This window comes from Pteropus alecto, unplaced genomic scaffold (genome assembly GCF_000325575.1).
Source record: "Pteropus alecto unplaced genomic scaffold, ASM32557v1 scaffold190, whole genome shotgun sequence".
In the NCBI taxonomy this organism is placed as follows: domain Eukaryota; kingdom Metazoa; phylum Chordata; class Mammalia; order Chiroptera; family Pteropodidae; genus Pteropus; species Pteropus alecto.
In genome coordinates, this window is record NW_006430462.1 from 3,798,847 (window position 1) to 3,822,842 (window position 23,996).

At 50.4% G+C, this 23,996-nt stretch overlaps 1 protein-coding gene across 1 annotated transcript; it reads right to left on the minus strand.

Annotated features, from left to right (window-relative positions):
- Nucleotides 1–223: 223 nt before the first annotated feature.
- On the minus strand, nucleotides 224–23,831 carry ZMAT5 (zinc finger matrin-type 5). Its single transcript, XM_006904895.3, has 6 exons — nucleotides 23,694–23,831; nucleotides 12,984–13,138; nucleotides 8,591–8,653; nucleotides 7,084–7,164; nucleotides 5,172–5,283; nucleotides 224–644 (listed from the first exon to the last, which is right to left on the minus strand). Exons 2-6 carry the CDS (start codon nucleotides 13,108–13,110, stop codon nucleotides 515–517), a joined length of 513 nt encoding a protein of 170 aa, XP_006904957.1. The 5' UTR covers nucleotides 13,111–13,138; nucleotides 23,694–23,831; the 3' UTR covers nucleotides 224–514.
- Between the last annotated feature and the right edge of the window lie 165 nt (nucleotides 23,832–23,996).

Consider the following 23,996-nt stretch of genomic DNA (forward strand, 5'->3'; position numbering starts at 1 on the left):
GACAGACCGAGTCCTTGAGCTCCTCTTCCCAGATCTGGAGTCACTTCTCACCTGGGTGGTCACAGCCACATTGACCACCCTCTGCTGGTCCCCAAGGGAGAAGGGCTGCAAGCACCATCACCCTGGAGAAGACCTCATCTCACTCCAGTCCTGCCCTTCCTCTGACCAGGGGCCAGAGCAGACAGCTGAGGGCACCCGGCAAGGGAGAAGTGCAGCCACACCGTCACAGACAGACTCTTTATAAACATCCAGAAGGAAGTTTTCTCACCCGTCTTCCCATGATGTCCCATGAGGGAGGGAGGATGGAGCTGAATGGTACAGAGCTAGGACCAGGGCTGCACCTGATGAGGGAACTCCTAGGCCTTAGCAAGGGCAGGCCACGCCGAGCTGATGGTTTCAGAGGCTCCATGGGGCACAGCAGGAGGCAGCCTCGGTGTCCCCCAGTATGAGCCCTTATCTTTACTGTGACTGTTGTGGAAGCTGACCAGGTGGGGGTTGGGTGGGGTTGAGGGGCTCAGCCCCACTGGACGCTGGGCTGCAGGGGCCACCCCCCAGGTGGGGGTGCCCGCAGAGATGGAGGCAGCTCCTGGACTGGTGGCCAGCCCACGGGGTACTGGAAGACAGTGGGTCTGATGGGTTCAACCCTAGAGAGAGAAGAAAAAGTTGAGAGAATTCGAGGTGGGCACAGCCCAGGCCCAGGCTGGGGCATGCCCCCAGCTCACCCTCCCTGCCACCTCGGCTGTAGGGAGGGTCAGTGACCTTTCCAGAAGGCAGAGCCTCAAAAACATGCAGACATTTTGAGCCAGCAACCTCACCTCTAGGAATGAGCCCAAGGGAATAGCAGGGTTCTGGGCAGAGACTGAGTTACAAGAAATAGAAATAACCTAAGTGTTCACCTGTGGGGGACTGATTAAATATATATGCACGTCTACAGCAGAGATGCTATGCAGCCTGTGTAAAAATTAAGCAGACTTACATGCACTGATGAGAAAAGGTGTCATGATGTACTGTGTGAATAGGAAAAAAAGCAGCTTATAAAATAATGTATATAGCATGATATTATTTTTGTTTAAAAATATATAACATATATAAATGCATAAAAAAAAACCCTGGAAGACAGCAAAATGTTAACGGTGGTTTTATCTGAGTGGTGGAATTATGGGTGAGTTTTTTACTTCTTTATACTTTTCAAGAAAAGTTTTACAAGCACGCAAGCCTTTGAAATCCAAAATATTGTCTAATTTTTTTTTAAAAGCCTCATTTCTCATGCTATTCACTCTCCTTCCCTTAAGGTCCACCACTGCCGGTGCCACCTCCTGGGAACCCAGGGCCCATTTGAAGCACCCACCCTAGGCGCCCAGCCTGGGGCTGCCCTGTCCTAAGGGAGCTGAATTAGCTGCAGAGATAACCTCCCCCTACCAACTGCTCTATATTTTGATCCTTCTGAACTTGACTCCCACTCAGGCCGTGCAAACCCTTTTATAGATGAGGCAACTGACGTGTATGGAGTCCGTCACATGCCCAAGTGACAGCCCAGGGACGGGGGATGAGGGACTGGAATGCAACCTACACATGGGCTCCGGCCACATACACCCCCACCTTGGCTGCAGCTCCTGCTGTACCCACCTCCACCCCATCCCCAGGCCCAGCTCTCAGTGAAGGTTAGAGCCTGGCAACTTGTGGCAAGCTCTGGGGCCCGGTGGCTGGCCCTCTGTGAGAGGTGGAGCTGGGGGGCTGGGGACAGGAGCCCTGGGAGTTTGCCTCACTGCACCTACCCAGTCTACTCCTCAGGACCTGACTGGATAGCGAGAGCCTATCTGAGGACATCGGGCAGCCCCAGGAGCAGCCTCTGGGGCTCCTGTCCTGTTGCAGAGGACGGGGAAATCCCTGCTCAGTTGCTTGCTGCCTGCTGGAAAGCGCAGAAAGCAGCTCCCAGCATGATTTATGGCACTGGGGAGGTTTCAAAAAAATCCACCAGCGCAGAGAAAGGTGGGAATGGGGGAAGGCTCTGCAGCTGTTGGAAGGGAGAACCCCAGCTGTCAGCTAAGTCTGGGCTCCTCACAGGGTCAGGGTGACCGTAATTCTCCACAGAGAGTGTATGATCCCGTGGAGACCCTTCCCATGAACCTCAGACCCTTCCTCTAGAAAATGGGGCAGATTCCTGGGCAACTGGGACGCAGAGTGCCTGAATGCCCTGAGGCCTCTTGCCAGGAAAAGGGTACACCCACGTGTGCTCACAGACACTGGCACACTCCCTGGGCCCCAGACACAGAGGCCCTGAACCCCTGAAGCACGCCCCTCTAGCCCTGCACATAACAGAATGGTTGCACATGTGGCATGACCCTGCTCATGGCTTCTCTTGTGGCCTGTCTGCCCTATGCACAGGACGGGAGCAGCGATCTTGTTTCTCCACCCATGGTCTCCTAATCAGAAGGTCTTAGGGAGAGGCCTGGGCCGCAACAGCAGCGCCGGCCCAGAGAGATGTGCAAAGGGGGAAGATTAAGGGGTATAAAGTCACAATCTGAAGAGCCAACAATAGAGGGCAGGGACAAGCACCGACCTCACTGGGGATTAGGTGGTATAGCTAAGGCCGGCCTCTCCCTCTCACCACCGGCTGCTCTTGGCAGATCCCTCAGGGTCACTGTGCTGAAGAGGATAGCACAATGCTCCAGGCTGGGGCCCCACAAAGCCTCCGTTTCCCCTTTTACAGGAGGGATGGCCTGGCTCACCTCGAGGACTCTGCTCAGCCTATAAGGTTAGAGGCCTTGGGTCTGGGCGGCCCCAGATGGGCCAGGCAGCCACCTATGCCCCATGCCCCAGGGGAAGAAAGAGACACAGAGAGGAAGAGGGGCCACCAGACCCATCCCTATAAAAGGCTCGCAGCACTAACACTCAGGAAATTGTTCTCCAGGCTGGGGATCCTGCTCTCCCAAATGCTCTCTCAGGCAGTCCACATGGCCTGGGCTGGCATGTAAGACATCTTAGCCAAGCCTGAAAGATGAGTCTGACTTTGCCAGGCAGAGTGGGGCGGCAGCTACTGGCTGAGGAAATAGTGTGCACAAGGTTGCTCCAAACTCAGAAACACCCAGCACAGCTAATAAACTGCCAAGCGTCCAGTGGGACTGATACAGAGGCCAGAAGGGAGAGGTGAGAAGGTGACCCCCACAGGCTGGGGAGGTGGCAGGGAAGTTACACCTGAGGTACAGGAAGCCTAGGAAGGTTAGGTATAAGCAAGGGCCAGGCCAGGGTGTGTTTTAGAAGCTGGTTGGGGTTATTGTGTGGATGAACTGGAAGAGCAGAGGGGAGGTGGGAGACCAGGAGGGGCTGCTGTGGTCATGTAGGAGAGCCTGACAGATGAAGGGCAATGAGCGACTGTTTCTACAGGGCTGCCTCGAGGGTAGGAGACAGGAAACAGAGCCACTATGCAGCCAGGGAAGACGCGGGGTGAGGCTTGAATTCATGTCTTGCCACCCCGTAGGGGCAGAGCCCAAAGCTTTCAAGCCCAGGACACGGGTGTCATTTTTTATGAGACCAGCCTACGAGAGAGCTGAGGATGAGGGCAACAGTGGCAAAGGCAATAATAAATATTCACTTCCCTTCCAATTATCCCTCTTCCTCAAGGCTGGACAGGACTGTTCTTCCCAGAAAATAATTCATTTTGGCTCTGAGCCCTCAAGAGGTGAGTGGACAGTGAGCAGGCACAGAGAACAAGTGGTTACTGGGAAAGCATGTCCCCTGGAAGGAGTCGAGTTGAGTGGCCAGAAGGCGAGGGGCCTAAGGGGAAGGTTCAGATCCCTTAGGGCCCAGGGTGGTCCCCAGTTGCAGGCTCTTTTACAGAAAAAGCAGGGAAGTGAGCAGCCAGGGGAGCATGGTTTAAGTGAGTGCAGAGCGTGGCTGGGACCCACAGATAGCTGGTCCAAGGAGCAGTGCAGAGCAGAGTGGGAGAGCGAAGAGGCCCCCACAGCTCTCTGGGCAGCCTCCAATGGGCTGAAGGAGCCTGAAGTGCAGGACATGGATCCCTGGATGATGGCCAGCCCCAAGGACGGGGTGACCACGTGATCAAAATCACAACCATTTCAGACAGGACCAGGAGGAAGAGATGTCATACTCCCATATTTGAGTCATTTCTGTACTATATATATTCCCAAGATGGTAAAGGAAAAACTGGGCACGAATTTAAAACACAGGTAAAAAACAATGAAAGTTAATTTGAAATAGCTTAACAAACTCTTCACTGGGGCACAGAGAAGGCAAGAAGCTTGGCCTTCACCTCTGGCAGTGCCCTGAAGTAAGGTTTCATCCCACAGACTGTCCAACCAGGCTCCTTCGGCCCAGACAAGGCTGCTGTCCCATGAGGCTACACCACAAAGATAACTGAGTCTAAAGTGAGGTGGTCCAGGGTTAGGCTATTTGTACAAAGTCACAGGCAGCTCCCAAGCACATCCTTTAGTCCCTTTCCCTCTCCTCTCTCTTCTTCAATACCTGGGAGAAGAGTCCAGGAGTCGTGGCCTTAACAGGAGGACCACATCTGAGGGCTCCTAAGGGTGCTCCCCATACAAGGAGTGAAGGGTGCCCTGTTAACTTCTGAGCATCCTGCGTGCTGGGTCCAGGCAGTAGCCACCCTCCAAGGGGAGGCAGTGGGACAATGACAATAAGCCTGTTTTTACAACCCTGTGCAATCTCAGCTCTGTCTCTTCCTAGTCATGTGCCCTTGGGGCAAGTCATGTCCTCCTATGGGCCTCGCTTTTTTTTGTTAGGTGACTATGCCTACCTGGCAGGACCCCAGGGGGTATACAGCAGTGACTGGTACACTGGAGACTCAATAACCACAGTTGGACTCCCTTCTCTGGTAATGTAATTGGTGATGTGGAATCCAGTTGGTTTGGCCACCCCTTCAGCCAGCACAGACTCCAGTAAGGGAGGAGCCACTAAGGCAGGGGGATGAGGCCCTGGAATAGGAACCTTAAATGCACGCCCCTCAGCCTCTGGAGAGGACTTGGGGACCCAAAAGGCCCTGACATGGTCACTCCCTCAGGGAGCTCTGCTGGGAAGAGGGTTCCTATCTAGCCACTGGGCAGTACATGGAGACTGTTCAGCTTCAGGTCAGGTCAGGCTGGCTGGGGTCCTGCTCGCAGAGGGCACAGGAGGAGGGGACCCAGGAGGGTCTGTACCTGCTGCTTGGGGCTGAGCTCAGCCGCTTGGCTCTCTTCTCCAGCCAGTCCTCCAGATGGCCCTCTGGGAGTTCAGCGATGTCTGGGGGCCACTCCCTGGCCCTCCTCTCCTCTGTGGGGATAGGAAGACATGAAGGAAGACCCCTGTCTGAATCCCACCCTCCCACAACACAGGCAGAACCTTCCTGGGAGGGCACAGGCAGGAAGGTCAGGAGCAGAGCCTCTGGCCTCTCCCCACCACCCTGCCACTCACTCCCTAGGCCCAGCCCTCTGGGCTTCACTCTGCTTCCCCATTAAATGGAGACAAAACACGGCTACCTCCCAGGCTTTTTAGAATTGGACACAGAATAATGCACGTAGACAGCCTGGCCCTCAGGAGGGGTCCAAGTCTGGGGTACAGAGAGGTTGTGTGGGCTATAGAACAGGGCAGAGCAGGATCTGAATCTCGGCTCTGCCACTTGCCGGGTCTCTGACCCTGGGCAGGGGAAGAAGCCTTAGCTTTCCTGATTTTTCTTCTCATAAAATGTCTTATAAAAGCCTTTGCTCACTGATTTAAAACTGAGCAACAGCGAGAGTTCAAACAAGCTTTGTGTGAGATGGGGTCAGTGTCTTGGAGGAGATGGTTTAAGATGCGGCCTGGAGTCAGAGGAAAATAATCATACTCATGGACCAATGCTTACTCCAGGCCAGGTCCTGGGCTAGTACTGCACAGGCATCATCTCACTTCATCTTCAAAAGCAGTTGTGTTCAACAGATTAGGACACTGCCTCCAAAAGAGTAAGCTGTGTGCCAGCGTCACAAAGGATATGGCAGAGACAAGACTGTCCAAGATGCCAGCTGAGGGCGCACCTCTGCTCCCAGCCCCTTTGGCCTCTCCCATCCCTGTCTCCACTAGGCACTGTCTTCAGCTTCAGGCCCATCGGCCTGTGCTCTCCCCACCATGGACCAGCTGTTCCCTGAACTCAGACTGGTAAAGAACTGGAGATATTGCCACAGCCAGGAGCTGCTAGCCTGGCCCACGGGGGTCTTACTGTGGGAAAGGTCCTGGAAACCATGTATTTTGCCAGTGCTGCAGCCACTCTGTCATTTGCTCCCCAGGGCAGGACATTGCCTACAGGGTCTGATTGGTCAGAGAGTAGCAAGGCCCCTCAGGAGACAAAGGTAAAGGCCAGGTTGCCCAAACACTCTCCGGCTGCCCCAATGCCTGGACGGAGGGAAGGGAGAGGGCAGTAGCACCCTGGGAGACTGGAGTCGACCTCTAATTTACCAGGGCTCACGTAGGGCCCTTCTGCCTGAGTGCTAGCCTCAGTTTCTCCATCTGTTCAATGAGGGGTTGCATGGGGGTATGGATAAAGACCATTTAAGTGGGAACTTCCTTGTTCTCTAATTTGAGAAGGAGTGAATTTTCCATAGGAGGCATGCCAGATTCCAGAGAAAGCTGAATCTGCTCTTCCCTGGAATTCCCAGGCTGCTGAGGGCAGGCAAGATGCTCTCTTCATACCAGAGTAGAGAACGGGATCTGCCTGCTGCCAAGTAGGGCCTCAATATATGTTGCCTGATTGAGGGAGGGAGGGAGTGCAATATGAATGAATGCCAGGCTAGCAGCAGAGTCCAGGTGGGGCTGAGGTGTACCCTCAGGACTCCTGGGCAGAAAGCCATGCATGCCACTTTAAACCAGAAGGGGACACAGATGGGAGCTCCCCTGCTCCTTCTCCACTCATGCCTGGGGTGGTTTGGAGGCAGTTTCTGATACCCGCGCCATCACCCCGGGGAAGCCCTCAGCCTATCCCACATGGCAGCCATTAAAGACAGGGAGCTGAGGAGGCACAGTGCGGCTTCCCCGGCCTCAGATCCTGCACACACCCTCAGCAATCCACCCCTCCCCCAGCCCAGGGTCCCCGCCAAAATATACCTTCCACCTGGATACTCAACTCCTGTAGGTCTCGCTCTGACATGTGGGAAAATCTGCAGTTAGGGCCAAAGTCACACTGGCCTGCAATAGGAAGACAGTTACTGCCGTTCTGGAAGGGCTCCCATCTGGAAGGGCTCCCACCTGGAAGGGCTCCCACCGTGGGCTGAGGAGCACTGGAGTTTTAGGGGCAGGGCTTTAGGGACTAAAGAGTAGCAACCCCACCTCTGAAGAAAAACTTGACTCCCTCTGGCCCCGCCCACATGATCAGCCACAACCACTTGTCTGGTCCATCATGCCCTGCTCACAGCCCTTCCCTGGCTGGGGATCAAATTCCACTGAAGCCCTTCACGACTGGGTTGCACAGCCTCTGCAGGCTTGGCTCTTGTCACCACCCCCACCACCAGCACCAGCCCTAGCCCATTCCCCAGCCTGAACAAACTACATGCAGGTCCTTGAAAGGGTCATGCTTCCTCTCTCCACTCCAGGCCATTGCACGTGCCGTGTCCTCTGCCTGGTGGCCTGTCTGCTCATATGGCTCACACTGCTCCCCAGAAAGGCTTTAATGGCAGTTTTGTACCATTAAAGGAGGTACCAAAGTCCAGGGTGGCTTTCTGAACTCAGTTGAGGAAATCAAATGTGTCTCAAAATAATAGGAGACTGAAGATGTCTTAAGCCAGCATAACCCACCAGTGGTATGTACACATCAAAGTCCTTGGGGAAGCCCCTTATCTGCAAGCCTGGTACCCATCTTGGGGCAGCACCATCTCCTGAGGGAATGCAGCCATTCGCCCAGCTTCCCTAGGCCAACAACAGTGCCTCTCCCCATTGCTAAGTGTCCTTACACAGCATGTTAATCATCATGGTTTTAATCTTTGCCTTGGCTACTAGGAAGCTCAGGGCCAAACCCTTAGGGAGTACATAGGACCTCAAGGCAAGCATGGAGAAGATTAATTCTACTGGCTTTGTTTTATTTTTCCTACCCTTATTTTCATTTACCTTTGGTTTCTTCACTTACTGAGGTTTTTATCTCTTTGAACTAGATGCATTTTTATTAGCTGGGTATTAAGCAGTCAAATCAACACCCACCATCCTTGGTTCTAATTCTGAACCTTCTCAATATTGTCAGACCTATTACTATCTCCAGCCCCGCCTGCTGAGAGCGGGTGGTGCAGCAGAGGTCGGGCTCCCAGACTAACTTAATCAACCAGTCTATTACACCCATCAGTGTCCCCTGGATTTACTTGTAATCTCCCAGCACTTGCTTGTTCTGAGTGAGCCAACAAAATCACATTCTAGGTCTGAAGAGCTAAAGACAAGCCCCCGGAAGTCCTATGGCACAACACTAGGGAAGGCCCCAACTGATCAGTTGGCTGATGCGCAAAAGCCACAAAGTGGGTTCAAGTTGGTGGCCAAGGTAGGGGAGAGTCTCTGCAGAGGTTCAAGCAGGCCGGACTGGGCATGCTGGTCCCTGGGTGGGTAGATGGGACCTGAACTGAGAACGCTTTACCTGTCAGGAGAAATTTCCTGCAGGGCCGCTTGTTCTGTTCATCCAGCAAGATGGCAGCTGCATCTGTGAGAGGAGAGAAGGGCTGGATTCAGACCTGAGCTGCACACAGGCACTTCCTGAGATCAGGAAAGAGCTTCCCATCCATAAAGGAGTGTAAGAGAGGATGACCACAGATAAGGATGCTGGGCAGAAGGATCTGAGCTTCAGGTGACCTCAACTCTCCCACCCCACCCATTCCCCGCCAAAGGCAAGAACCAGGTTTTAGGTCAGAGGTTCTGAACTTTGTACAATGAAATCACCTAGAAAAATTTTTTTAATGCTGATACCACAAGACTTCTCTGCACTGTCTTTGTAATTTCCTATAAATCTGTAATTATTTCAAAATAGAAAGCTAAAAAAAATTTTCTTCTGCCCAGGAAGCTTACTAGTAAACCCCAGGGCCTAGGCATTGTTCCACAGCCAAGGATACAAAACACTGCTCTCCATTCCCCTCCCTGCACCAGCTGCAGGCTCTCAGCACCACACCAGCCGCCAGCCTCCACAGGACTTGGCAGCAATCTTTCTGGATAAGAACCTTAACCCTGGTTTCCTCCGATTTTTTTCTACCTTTATTTTCATCATATATTTATGGTGTAAATTTTATGTTCTTCTTGAGAGGCAAGGAATCAATCAGTCAAAATCTGTAAGTAAGACATGTAAGGAAGGTGTTCTGATTCAGAGGCCCTGAGGTCATCCTGGAGGAGGGAGAGGCCAAACCTGGGCTGGGCACTGTCCCCATTCATCCACCACCTTTTCTAGAGGCCACTGGGGTACAGCAAAGACCACAGGCTTCAAAGCATTTCCTCCTCACAAACCCACTGTAGAGTGCTAACATTCCCATTTTGCAGAGGGGGAAAAATGAGGTTCAGACAGGAGTAAAGAGCACATGGGTCAGGAAGTGGAGCACACAGGCCGGTATGAACCCTGGCATGTGAGTCTAAAGCCCCTGATCTTTCCTGTGTGGTTGCTGATCTCCTGGTGGCTGGTGGACAATAATGGGGGCTCCTCCCTTCCCCAGGGAAACTGGTGGCTGGGGGAGGGGTGGGCTGCTGGGGTCAGGAGTTGGTTACAGAGGACTCACTCCAGGGAAGGCCTGGTGGAGTGTGGGTGGGGCCAGCAGGGTAGGGAAGAGCCCATCTGTCAGCACTGGGCTTGTCAGACTCAGCCCAGCCAGCTGGTGCCACATATCTTTCCAGGGGAGGCGAGCTGGTGGAGGGCATGTAGATATTGCCCAGGGCACTCCTGGGAGTAGGCCAGCTGAGGCTGGCAATGGGGCTGAGCCTGAGTCCTACACAAGGGGTGGCTCAGTGTGAGAGAAGAGTCCCAGGCTGCTCAACATCTGGCTGGTGGTTCTCAACCCCATGGCAGAATCACTGGGCAGCTTTTAAATACACAAATGCCCAAGTCCATTCTTCTCAGGTTCTGCTCTAATTTATCTGAGGGGGAAAGCATGAGAATTGTTAAAATCTCAGTGACTCTGAAGTACACCTGGGCTGGAGAACCCCTGGCCCAGGCCCTGCACAAAGAAGTCTATGTTCTTCCACACTGTGTTCAAGGGTCCACGTGATCTGACCCCATTGGTCCTTCTCGCTTCATCTCCCAAAATTAACAGCTGCCCTGGTGCCCTGTGTCTGTTTGCTCATTCATTTAGACATTCATCTAACAAACATTTACTGAGCACGTCCTGTGTGCCAGGCACTGCGCCAGGTTGAGGATTTAGTGGAGTACAAGTCAGACCTGGTACTTCCTTCCAGTCCAACAGTCACACTAATCCACGTGGATATAAATGGGGTAAACAGTTAGCACGAGGCCAAATGACCTGACCTGGCCCGGGAGGTGGGGAGGGCATCTTAGAGGACTCTGAGTTGAGATGGGAGAGCCGGGATAGGGGCGGGGAGGACAGGAGGAAGGGCATGGCTGCAGAGGGTACAGTATCTGCAGTGGACAGTGTGACTGGAGCTCAGAGGGAGAGGTCGGCAGGGCATGGAGGCCTGGGCAGGACAGGGGTTCCACCCAGAATATGCTGTATTAACTGGGTGTGAGACCACTTTACAGAGGCCCTGCTTTCTTCACCTGCAAGTCTTCAGGGCCTATCTGGGAGCTGAGGACATGCTAAGTGTTTACCAAGCACCAGCTGAATGAATGACCCCATGAGATAAAAGGCCTGAGGACAATCCTTTTGTGGACCCATAAGTATTGTTCCCACTTAGTGAAGCCTTACATGCTATACAGTTATCTTGAGATTACTGAGGCCCTGTCATATCTGTGGGAGGTGGGTATTGCTGTCATGGCTGTTTTATATGTGATGAAGTTAGGGCCACACTGTTAGTGAGTGACACCTTGGGACTGACATCCGGGCAGCCTAACTCCAGGGCCCACACTTGTCCTGACCATGGCAGATGGTTGGTCAGTTCCTCTGGGGGCTAAAGGCCTTGTCTAGGCCACGAAGGTGGGAGCAGAGCAAGTGTTAAGTCCTAAACCAGGCTGGGGTAGCATGTGCCTCTCCCTCCAAAGTCTATGCTGTGTGGTTGCTTGGCTAAGGTGGAGCCCCGGGGAAGCCTCTTGAGGAAGTGGAAAGAGCTTGCATGGCAGCCTAGGGACCCAGGGTGAGGTGATTCACTACTCTGAATTTTAAAGTCACCATGTATAAGTGGGGATGCCTGGCCCACCCAGGCTCCCTCAAAGAGCTGTTCTAAGGACTGCCTGTGGCTGGGGATGTGAGAGGACACTGGGAATGCAGAAGCCCTGAGAAGGGGCTCACCTGTTTCATCTTTTCTATAAGTAACACAACAGCTTCTACTGACCAGCCCTGGACCTGAGGACCTGGCTGCTCTTGGCTGAGTCTGAGACTAGGAGCAAACACCAGGATAAACTTGAGGCTCAGTTCTATGCCAGATGACAGCCCCTGCTGGATTTGAGGGACAAGGTGCTTCTGCCTGACACCAGAGTCAGAGGCCTCCCAGGCACCCCTGCCCTGACTCCCGGCTCCTCACAGCCATGCCTGGCCTACTGAGCAGCCTGGCTGCCTTCCCTCACCCAAGCCTCTGAGGCTCAGCTTCATTATTTGAAATTGGGAGGATCTGGTAGAGCTTTGAAAATACCATGCCTAGGCCTCACCCTAAACCTGCCTCTGGGGAGGGGGTCAGGAGATCAGTGTTATTTCAAGGTCTCAAGGTGATCCTAACTCAAAGGGTTGAGATCCGCTACCTTAGAGAATTACTGAGAAAAGCAAATGACAAACCATGGAAGGCACCTGGCATGCAGAAAGCATTCAATAAATGCTCACTCCTCTCTAGTGAATTCTGAGGCACAGACCAGGGAATTCTGTCTCTCTTTCTCTTTCCTTCTCAGCTGCTGGGACTCAGCTTCTTCCTTCCAGGCTTTGGGCCCTGTCCCAGAATCCTGCTCCCCAATTAGTGGAGCATCAGCCCTGCCCCAGCTCATCCCAGGAGTTCTAGGTCCACTGCCCCCTCCCCACACCACTGAGCACTCTCTCCATTTGATCTGGCTTCTCACTGGCCACCCTCTGGAATCTCCCTGGTTATTGCTCAGTGTGTATGTCTAATGACAGCAGTGAGGAACAGCTCCCCTGTAGTGAATGCCTTGGAGTGCCAGGCCCTGTACTAGGTGCTTACAGCCTTAGCTCATTCACCCCAGTCACATCTGCTCTGAGAAGCCTTTCCCAGAAACTCGGCTATTTGGCCATCCACCATCCAGTCATTCAATGGCCATTCACTACATCCCACTGCTCATAGAGCAGTCAGTCATCACTGTCAAATGCAGCTCTGGTCATGTTGGCTGATGCCTAAAGCCTTTCAAAGGCTGCTCTCTGCCCTCGGGACAACCCATCCCACTTACTGTGGTCTCCACAGGCCTGTACGAGCTGGCCTCTGCCCTGTCACCAACTTCAGCCCTATCATTCTCCTCTCCTGCTGTGTCTATCCACACCCTCTCTTCTGCTCCAAGAGCACAAGGTGCTTTGCTCATGACTGCCTTCTTTTATACATTCTGCCCAGAATGGTGCTTCTGGCTTTTCCCTATCTTGCTACTGTTGGCTCAAACATCATCTTCTTGGAGAGGCCTTTTCCCTGGCTACAGTATCCCCAGAGCCTGGCAAGGGGTCTAACAGAGCCCTCAGTCAAGATTGCGGAGGAAAGGCACTCACATTCTAGCCTGACCTCTGAGGGCCCATCTGCCCTAGGGGCCAATGACCCAGGCCTCCTCTATTTTGCTCCTCAAAGAGCCCAGACCAACCAAGACTATCACTGGCCATATGGTGTTTTCTTGTCTGATGATAAGAAAGACTGGAGAGCAAGGATCCATAAGCCTGGCGGCTAAGCCAGTGGGCACCCACCTCGAAACATGTCGTACCAGGACTTCTTGGCCTTGAGGTGCTGTAGCCCATTTAGGTGCTTCTTGCGGTTGTGGAGGTTGTCCTGGAAAGAGCGGTCACAGTAGTCGCAGAAGTAACGCTTCCCCATGGCCACCTGCACCAAGTGCTGCCGATGCCTGGGAAGCCACAAAGCACTCGGTCAGAGGGTGGAGGCAACGCCACACACCAAAGCCCACGGCACACCACCCCACTGAGCACTCCCTCAGGCCTGTGCTGTGAGGAAGGCTTTCTGTACACACGCCATCTCATCTAAACCTCATGACAGCCTGTGAGGAACTACACAGGCTGATGAATGTCGCCTATGAGGCCTCATTCCAGAGAGATCTTTTAACAATGTGATGCCCTGCCTCCACCCCAAGCCAGTTAAGGCAGAACCTCAGTGGATGAGGCCCGGGCATCAGTATTTTTTAAAACTCCCCAAGAAAATTTCACATGCAGCCAGGCTGGAGAACCAGCACCTTACACCCTCTGGCCAGGCCCCCTCCTCCACATCTCTGACCTCTTCCTCTCTTCTGTTCTCTCCACGCCAGCCACACAGGCCTCCTCTCTGCTCCTCGAACACACCAGGCACATGCCCACTTCCCAGCATTTCCCCATTGTTCCCTCTGTCTAGTCGCTTTTCCCAATACCTGCCACATTTGCTCACTCGACTCCTTTGATCTTTACTCAAATACTACCTTCTCAGTAATCTACCGTGACCACTTTATTTAAAATTGCAGAATCCTCCACTCTATACTTAGTTTTCCACATTCCTGCCTCATTTTTATCACCTTTTAAGTAATAAGTTACTTGTCATGTTTACTATCTTTTCCCCCGAACAGGAAGATAAATCCACGCTTGCCGGGTTATTGTAGTTTATTGCCGAAGCTCCAGTACCTAAAGTGGTGCATGGTACATAGCAGACAACCAAATATTTGTTGAGTAAATAAATTCTCATTTTCCTTAGGGGACAACTGAGGTTCAGAAGGAGGAAGTGATTTGCCCAAGGTCACACAGCTGGTAAGCAGAAAGTAAACCCAGGTCCCCTGAAATCCAGCTGCCGAGTGTCCTCTCTTCCATTGCTAGCTCAATGCTTAGAGAAGCCAGAGGCTCAGGCAGAAATGCAAATAGCTTCCCAAGGAGATTAGCTAAACCCTCAGGTGGCAAGTCTCCAGACAATCACAGAGGGAAATGAGGTCTGAAAACCCATAAGACTTTTCAGGTGCGGTGAACAAAGCTGCCACTCCCGAGCCAGGAAATCTGTAACCCAAGGTAGGTGCTGATTCCATGACTCTCATGGCCAACCCATGTGTCTTCCAGTTTGGTGCCACAAGACCAGAGGACTGGGTCTGCTCAGGGCCATCAAGTATAATCTCAGCGAAGCCTGAGCCCAGACAAGCCCCTCACCTTTCAGGCCCTATGCTCTGACCCTTCATTTCACAGAGCAGGTTCCTGAGACCCAGAGAACAAAGACAAGTGACTTCCCCAAGGTCATGAGGTAGCAGCCCAGGCTAGCAGCAAAAGCTCCAGACTCCCAGGATCTGGCAAATAAAAATAAAGCCAGGACCTGACTCACAGGCAGATGGATAGGGGAAGGCATCTTGGAAAGAGAATGGGGATAGACACAGAGACAAACAAGCCCCCCAGACAGTTTAGGCAGCCATGTGGGTTGATGGAGAAAGCCACTCCTGTGGCAGACAGGGACAGCAACCATTAAGTCGAAAGCTATAATGGGATTAGGAACAGACAGTCATTCAAAATGAAAACATAAAAAATCTCTCTTTTCTCCCATTACTGCTGAAAAACCACATCCCAGACACATGGACTTGATATATTAAATTTGGCAGCTCTAATACATCCCGTCTTGCCAATATACTTATAGGAATTGAACTGAAATTGTAAGAGATGAACGTTTAACGGCTGAGACTTTAACCAAGACATTCACAAAGCTTAAAGCTCCAGGAGCTGTGGGGCTCTGGAGAGTAATGGGGAGGGGTGGGGCAAAGGGAAGGGTGTCCCTCTGGGAAACTGAGACGAAACAGTAGATCTGTTGCAGATTTGGCTGGATGAAAACACATAGGCACTGAGCAGCAAGCTGTGTGACCTTGGGCAAGTCACTTCCCCTATTTAGGCCTCTACTTTCAGGGATATGAGGTGGTGGGTCTGACCGGTTGCCTGATTGGGTAGTAGTAGAAAGAAGTTTGCTAATCCAAGTGAATTATTAATAAAAGAGTAATAGTAATAGAAATGACACTAATAATGTTCAGCATTGAGGGCTCAATAAATGTTACCCATTACTTGATTTATTGTACATCTATTATGTATTGCCACTAGATTAAAAGTTTTATAACACATCATTTCATTTAATTCTCAGGACAACCTGTGAAGTAGGACCTAGTATACCTTTTGAGATGAGAGCACTGAGGCTCCAAGAAGTCAAGTAACTTAGCCAAGGTCATACTGCCAGAAAACAGCCAAGTTGGGCTTAGAATCCAGGCAGGATGGCACTAGAGCCCTTCCTAATGACTAATGAAAGTCTCCTACCAACAAAGTACACCAGTAGCAGCTTTCCTTTATGAAATACTCACTATACCCCTGGGATCATGTGGCCCCTTTGAACCCCAAGAAGTATGTATTATTATAATCCCATTTACGAGGGAGGAAACTGAGGCCCAGAGAGGTGCTGTGAGGTGCTCCAGATCACCTATGCTATCTAGGAAGGGTAGAATAGGTCTCAGAGTATCTGGGGCTTGGGTCTGCTGAGAAAGCCTCCCACCAACCCACTGGGAAATCAAGACCTGCTCATTATGACTCCTACAGGTTGAGCTGTGCACAGGTTGTCTGTGTGCGCATGTGTGCATGTGCGCCAGGGCAAACCAGCCTCAGCTGAGGGCCACAGTGGGCAGTACTGCCCTCCTGTACCTTCCTGTGCCCACTCTGGTCAACTCCCATCTGGCAAGTTCTCAGCTATCCAGGACGGGTCAATAGACCTCACATGCTAGTCCCAGCTCTGTCAGGTGAGGCTGTGGCTCTGTCACTTGCCCTTCTGGGCTTCAGTTAACCTGTGTAAAGCAGCAGGCAGGCAGCTGGCTTTAAATTCTGCCACTATTGCTTTCTAACTGTGACCTAGGGTAATTAACTTCTGGCATCAGTTTCTTCCTATGTAAACTGGGATAACAGCAGTGCCCATCTCAGCAGCTGCTGTGAGATTCAGATCATCCATACATACACTCCACTTAGCCAGAGCCTGGCCCACAGGAGGCCCTCAAGAAAAGTTGGCTGTCATCACCATCATTGTTATTGGCCTTTGAAAAGCCCATATTTCAGAAAACACAGGCTCAGAACAAGGAACAGGATGCTGCTGCCAAAGTGACCTCTGGGGTCAGGTGGTCCATATTACAGATAAGTGAGGCCACGAGAGGGGAAGTAAGTTTCTGAGGTACACAGTATAAGACAGAGGTGGGATGAGAACCTCAACCTCCATGGGGGCCCAGACTCCTGCCCAGACCAGCAGCTCTGCAGAGCCCCCCACTGCCCTGGGATGATGTCAGGGGAGCACACGGCATCTAGAAGACTAGCGCTTGCAGCCTATCTCACAGGCCTTCCCCATGGAGGCAGAAGCCCCTTCCTGGGCAGGAGTTGGCCTTTAGCAAGGTGACCTCACCCAGGCATCATCCACAGGTGGATGTGTGGGGCTCCTGACCCAACTGCCTCCCGCTGTAGTGCCTTGGCGGGAGAATAAGTCTCTGATACAGTGCCCGCCAGACACACTACTTGGCAAGCAGAGCATATTTCACTTCAACTTACCCCTCAGCCAGGCATCCCTGCACAAGGCACAACCTGCACCACTGCAATGCACTTGGCAACCGTGAGTGGGAGGTCAGGGAATGGGGGTAGGGACAGATGGATGTCTCTGATGATGCCCAGATACCAGCATGGGCTGCTGACTAAGCTAGCCCTCTCTGCTGTGATTCATTCTTATCCTTTGAGGCTGGTGTGCTCGGCAGCATGTGAGCGAGGCCCTGTCCAGAAAACAGAACAATCTGGCTCTACTCAGGCAGTGCCACCCACCCAGTCCCAGGGACCAGGTCCATGGTTGCAACAGCATCTTCTGGCTCTTTGGAGCTTGTCCAGGAGACAGGGAAGTTGCCTGGGGTGAAGGGGAAGTGGGCAAGGCTAGTGGGATAACCCTCTGGGGTCACACAGGTCTGGGTTTGAAACTTGACTGTCCTTAACAACTGAGTGACCTCTGGAAAGTTATTCCATAGCTCCTCTTGTCTTCTCATACGCTGACTTACTGTTACCCGTGCCTGCCTCCCCACTAGAACATAAGCTCTCTGAGGGCAGAGTTCTATCTGTTCCACTGCTGCACTCAGCACCCGCACAGGGCCTCGCATATACAACTGTTACGAAATGAGCCTGCAGCATCCAAGGCCTCCCGTCCTCTGCTTACCGACATTTGCCAGGCCCTCTTCTCCTCAAGCTTGAATCTGGGGATGATGACAAGGGTGGATAGAGAAAAGAGACACATAAGGCCCTAAAGGCAGATCTCTCATGACCAGCACCCCCTCCCCGCAGGACCTCTACCTCCAGCAGAGCCAGCTCTACTGACTTAAATGACACCAGGCCACCACCCTATGGCACCTGACTTCAGTCCTCTAGTCTCAAGGAAAAGATTACCAACTAGTTGAGACACTTTAAGGTAGAGGTAAGAATAAAAGAGAATGGAAGTGGGGTAGGGTGAGGAAATATAGCTTCAGATTTCATTCCTGTGTGTTCGGCACCTGGCTTTCTTCCTCAGAGACCAGATATAAAGGTGTCTACTTCACAGATGAGGACACAGGTTCAGAAATACTCCTAATTTGCTCAAAGCCAAGGCTAAAAGAGGCACTGATAATGGTAATTTTTCATCAGCTTGAGTGCTGCTGGTGGGCCAGAGGTGCCGAGGACACCCACATACCCTTTTGTGGAGCCCTCACCATGATGCTGTGAAGCCACGTGCCGAGACTCCACAGCCAAGGCATTCACACTGGGATCTGGCTGACCTCAGAACCCTTTCTCTCCCCACACCACTACTCTGCTGTGAGGCCATCGTGGGGCAGACAGTTGTGCTTCATTGATATTCTTGGTTTTATTCATTGTGTGTCTCAGGTACAGAGCTAGCTTTGGCACAAAGCTAAAATAAGCCAACAGCTCGGCTGTGGCCAGGGGCTGTGATGCACACTGTAATTATCCAGGACTTATGCTCACCACATGCTGTCCTCAAGCTCACCTGTCATTTCTTCTAATTATGGCACCAGGTAAACACACAGGACGGCTTTATTACACACCCACTAGGAACATGGCAACGTCCCAGTGCCACATATGCCTACTGTCTTGAGTCTGCCCTATGGGGGTGACCCGCAGACTGCCAGCTCAGGACCCAGCTCCAACAGAAGTGCCAAGAAGGTTTATGTCTTCCCTGATAGGGGCCCCAATATGTTAGGGTTCTCCCTCAGATGCCCCAAGGTTTTGTAGCAACCACACATTTTTCTCATCCTGACCTCCTTCATATGTTCCACCCCTTGGTGTGAGGCACATCAATTTATTCCTGGTAGTATAAGGTGGTGGGGATTTCTAATTTGGCAGGTCTGGGTGAGGGCCAGGATCTAGGGAGGCCATGATACACAGTCCACAGACCACATTGGGAAAAATGCTGGTCTAAGGCAGAAGATGATGAGCTAAAGAACAGAGAGGGTGAGAGCTAACTCAAAGTCACACAGGTCACCCAGGCCAATCCCTATTCCAAAAATTCAACCCAGGTGTGAATCTCATCCCTGCCACTTTCAGGCTGTGAAACTCTCGGCAAACTATTTACCCTCTGAGCCTCAGTGGAAGATGAGGGTAAAAATATTATTTCATAATATTACTACAAAGATTAAATCATGAATGTTAGGTGCTTAGCACAGTGCCTGACATGCCAATGGGGCTCAATACCCATTCGTGGATATGGCAACCAGCCTCCATGGCCCCCAATGGTAACCACCTCCTCGTGTTTGTACCTAGTGTTGTTCCCTTCCAAGCTGTTATCAGGGTTAGTCTGTGTAACTAAAAGAATAGAACAGAGATGACAGGCTATTACTTCCAAGATCAAGTGGCTACCATCCTGGTGTCTCCCTTTCTTTAATCACTTGCTCTGGGGCAAGCCGGCTGCCATATTGTGAGCAGCCCTGTGGGGAGGCCCAAGTGGCAAGGAACTGAAACCTCCTGTAAACGGCCATGTAAGCTTGGAAATGGACCCTACAGCCCCAGTCAAGCCCTCAGATAGGTGTAGCCCCAACTAACAGCTTGACTGAAACCTTGTGAAACACTCTGAGCCAGAACCACCCCACTGAGTCACTCCCAAATTCCTGACCCTCAGAAGCCATATGAGATGTTTGTTGTGTTAAGTTGCTAAGTTTTGGGGTAATCTGTTATATAGCAATAACTAATGAATATAGTGGGATGTATGAAAAAACTAAATCACTTTACAATACACGATGGCCACAGGTACAAAGTGCCCCGTATCCCGAAACACTCCTGAGTCAAATCAAAGGAGCTCCCCTACCCCATTCACACATGCACAACTCTAGAGTTCCACAGTTCCCTTTTCATTCATTCATTCAGCAGCCAAACATTTGTTGAGCACTTCTTCTCTGCCAGACCAGAGTTCACACCTCACAACAAAGAGTCCCTGCTCTCATAAGAAGGTGCACTGAGTATTTGCTGAGGGTGGCTGACAGATGCACCCCTAGTAATAATAGTAGGTAACAAACTTTGTGCTGGAGGCACCAAGGACAGGCACCTGCATCCAACAGGGAATTCCTCCAAGGAAATAATCAGAGATGATTTCAAAGAGCTAGGTACCAAGGGGGTCACCGCAGTGTAGCATGTCCTAAAACAGAAATCTAGATGTCCAATAGTAGGAACAGCTGATGGTTATCCATTACTTGCCACACACCCTGCAGGCTGCTCAGTGTCCCGAGTGGGGTGGGGGCAGGGTTCAATGACAAGATGCACAAAGTCTGTTATCCTCATCTTGCCCTGCAAAAAGCTATAGGCAGAGGGAGCCCGCAGCTGGCCAGGAGCACGAGTAGGGCATGAGCCATATCTGGTTAATAGAGTACTACACAGCAATTAAAAATCAAGTCAAAGGAAACAAGTTCCTCACATGGACAAATATTCACTCTATGTTACTAAATAAAAACAGCTTGTTACCACAACAGTATATATAATTTGATACCACTTTTTTAAGGAGAAAGAACCTCCTGCCCCAATACACACACACACACACACACACACGGAGATTAAAGCAGGCAGGAAAATATTTACTATGGTTATATCTGGATAATAAATATTTATAAGTTTCTACATTTAACATGTATTATTTTTTAATTCTCCCCAAAAATTCCCTTCAAAAAAGTGGGAAATCTGTCAGGCAGGGATCAGTCCTATCCTTTTCCTTTAGGAGCTACCATGGATGGTTCCAGTGACCTGGTTCACCAGGATGAACCACCTAGGGGCAGCGGTGAAAAGTACCAAACAAAGACATTTCCCTCAATCCCTGGCTGAAGGCTGATAGGGAGCGCCCTGATTCCAAGCAGACCTGGCTCAGTGAAAGCTGGCTGAACCCAAATCGGGCTCCAGGGAGCTGCAGGCTGGAGACACAGTTTCTCATCAGATAGTTACAGGTCCCAGGAGGCTAGAGTTTCCAAATAGGAAAAGGTAAAAATAGCCTGAAGGAGGCTCCTGAACCAGATACCCAGACTCAGGGAGGCCTGTGCCTTCCCCATCCTCTCTCCCAAGTCTGGGCTTTAAATACCATCTGATCTTCTGTCAATACTGTCACTGCTACCCAAGTCGGGTCTGACCTACTCGTACCCGGACCAGCCTCCCCAGTTCACCCTACCCTGAGCAGCAACAGATCGACCTTCTTAAAATGACTCCTGCTCAAAATTTTCCATGGATCCTTATGCAGAGCTTATTAAAAATGAAGTCTCCTGGGTCAGATCTCCAGAATTCTTACCTAGCAGATCTGAAGGGGTAGGGGGCAGAAATCTGCATTTTAACCAGTGAATCTAGCAGCCACTATTAGGCACCCTCTAAGAAACGAAAGCCAGGGGAATGAGCTCCTGCTCATCTACCTCTCCATTCTCTACATCCCAAAGGCATCCTGTGCTGGGGACAGTCTCTCTGGGTAGACACATCCCCTGATTCATGTCCCAGTAAGAAATCAGTCTGATTACTGAATAACTTCAGCTTGCTGAAATGGCACCTCAACTTGATTGGAATGCTAAACACAATTCATTAGAGTAAATAAAACTGTTTTCTTACTAAGTGTCTTGTTACACTCCAGGAAAGTTTAGAACTGAAAATAGAGGGAGTAGGCTAAATCAAATACATTGTATTAATGTTCTTGTCCTAAGTTTAGTAATAATCAGTGTATACCGGTATTTAAAAGTATCTGTAACATTGAAAAGAATTTGACATGTTGAGTTTATGACAGATAAGCACTGTGATTCCAATTTAAAATATAAGTTAATATAGTTAGGTAATTGATAAAATACATGTCAGTAATTGATATGAGACTTGTGATTTTAAGTTGAGAGGTGAGCAATGGCCGGAAATATTAGCTAAATATCAAAATCACCTGGGGTGCTATAAGATTCTAAAGGTGCCCCCCATATCCTAATTTCATGTCAGAAATGTTTTTTTTAGCTCCCCAGACTGAGAACCAGTGACATAAAAGAAGTTGACTGTTAATAAAGTACTGAACTATTTACAAGAACTTAAAATTCATTTTGCTTATAGGTTTAATTTATTAAATTTTCTAGAAACTAAGTATTCTGGGGAATTATGCTTATGTTATGTATCTGAAGTACTTAAAAAGAAAATTAAATATATAAAATTTATAAATGGAATTAAATGTGTAAGAGAATGTAATTAGGCTGTAAATAGGGCTGAATGTTTAAGGGACTTTAGTTTGTTCAACTTGAGTTCAAAGATTAATCAAAGGAAAAGTTAAGGTAATTTTTCTTATTTTCTAGATCTATCTACAGAATAATAATTTCTAAGTTGAATTTGATGGCTTACAGAAAATTAGGCTTTTAAAAATTGTTGCTCCAAAGAGAATTAACTAAAAAGACCAAAAATAAAATCAAACAAGCCACACCTTAACTCCGTGTTCTTCCCCACCTACCCTACCTAAAATAATTCCTCTCTCCTCTGAACTTCCCATCAGCCAAATTTGTTGTTAGCAAGACATAAGTATTCTTTCCCAGAAGCTTCATATCCTGTCCCAAGGGGCTACTAGGATGCTTCGTAAATAGAAAATAACTGCAGTAAGGATAACTCATCCTGGATGTAGAACATTTCATTTTCCCTCCCAGTCCCCTAACAAGGCATTACTGTGAGTTGTACAGGTCAGAGGCAGTTCTAGGTCTCGAATCCAGTCCTTGATTTTTAATGCCACATCTATGCCAATGACTTTTATTTCTGGTTCAGACCTCTCCTCTGAACTCCAGATCCAAATCCTCATTTGCCTCCAGACTATAAGGGGCAGGTCAAATTAAAGGTGGCCAAATAGAACTTAAGATCGTCCCCATGGATTTTAAATTGTTGAGGTCAAAACTTAGGGCTTGATTCCTCTGTCCCACACACCCTAGATGTCTGTCAGCTTGTTCTGTCTGTCCTACCTCCTCAAATACCTCCCAAATTTGATCACTACTCTAACCCACATCCTAATCTAAATTACCATCCTGCCTCAACTGACCCACTACAGTAACTTCCTCTCTTTAGTCTGTTCTCCAGAGAACAGCCAAAATTATGACATTAAAGTGTAAATTAGATCATGTCACATCCCAGACTAAAACCCTCAGGGGCTTCGTAGTGCAATTAGAAAAAATAAGACTCCTTACCATGGGTTACAAGGCCAGATATGAGCTGACCCCAACCCGCCTCTTCACAGTCCACTCCTTTCCTTCAAACACCCAAGACTGCAGAGACTCAAGGCCTTTGCACCCACGTTTTCCTGTCTGACCTACTACTATTCATTCAGGTCTCTGGTTAAGTGTTACCCTGTGCACCCTGGCTAAAATAGCACCTCCACCCCCTCCCAATCAACCTGCTTTCTGCTCTTCACAGCATTACTTCACCTCCCATTCATCCACACATAGTAGAATGAGCGCTCCATGAGAGCAGAAACATGTTCACCGCTGAGTTCCCTGCGCATAGCCCAGAGGAGGCGCTCAGAAAATATTTGTTGAACAGCCCCAGTACTTCAAAGCCCTTGCTCTTTCTATTCCCAAGAAGAAATGAGTGGAACCCCCTTGTAGGTCAGGGTTCTCGGCTGCGAAGCCCAAGGATAAGGAAAATAGGAAGTAGGGGCATAAGTTCCCCTTCCCTCGAAGCCCAGCAGATTCATCCCCCAGGACTTGACTTTTGCCACAAGCTCCAACTCTAGGGCAGGACTTGGGGATGATAGAGGAGACAGTGAGAAAGACGAGCCGAGGACCCGGACGCCAAGACCCTCCTCGCCCCTCTATCCACTCCCCATCCTATCAAATGGTGCGACATGCCGCGGGGCTCTCAGGCTTAAAAGAAAGAGCCCAAACCGCCCGTGGGGGACGCGGGTAGACTAAGACTCGCCCTTCGCCGTCCGGCCAAAGAAGGTACCTGGCTCTTCTGGGCCCGACCTCTCCGAGTTCCTCCTCCTGTGCCCTAGCGTCACGAACTGCTTGCTGGGATTCGTAGTCCTTCCTTGGGTATCAGTCTGTCCTTCCCACAAACCTTTGGGACTCAAAGCTGAAAGAGCGCAGGAGCGGGGAAAGCGCGAGGCCTTCTGGGTGTTGTAGTTCAAAGTAGTCAATCGGGAAGACATTACTGCGGAGCAACATTGTGTAATAAATCTTACCAAAATAATTTTGGCTGCCTTGATCTGAATATTATGAGAATTTCCTCTCACACAAGCCATGCATT

Excerpts from the sequence above, each read along its gene's own strand:
- ZMAT5 (XM_006904895.3), bottom strand. The coding sequence starts at position 13,110 with ATGGGGAAGCGTTACTTCTGCGACTACTGTGACCGCTCTTTCCAGGAC. Across the intron at positions 8,654-12,983 it reads CTGGTACGACATGTTTCGAG|ATGCAGCTGCCATCTTGCTG; the intron begins GTGGGTGCCCAC and ends CTCCTCTCACAG. Across the intron at positions 645-5,171 it reads AGCTCAGCCCCAAGCAGCAG|GGTTGAACCCATCAGACCCA; the intron begins GTACAGACCCTC and ends TTCTCTCTCTAG.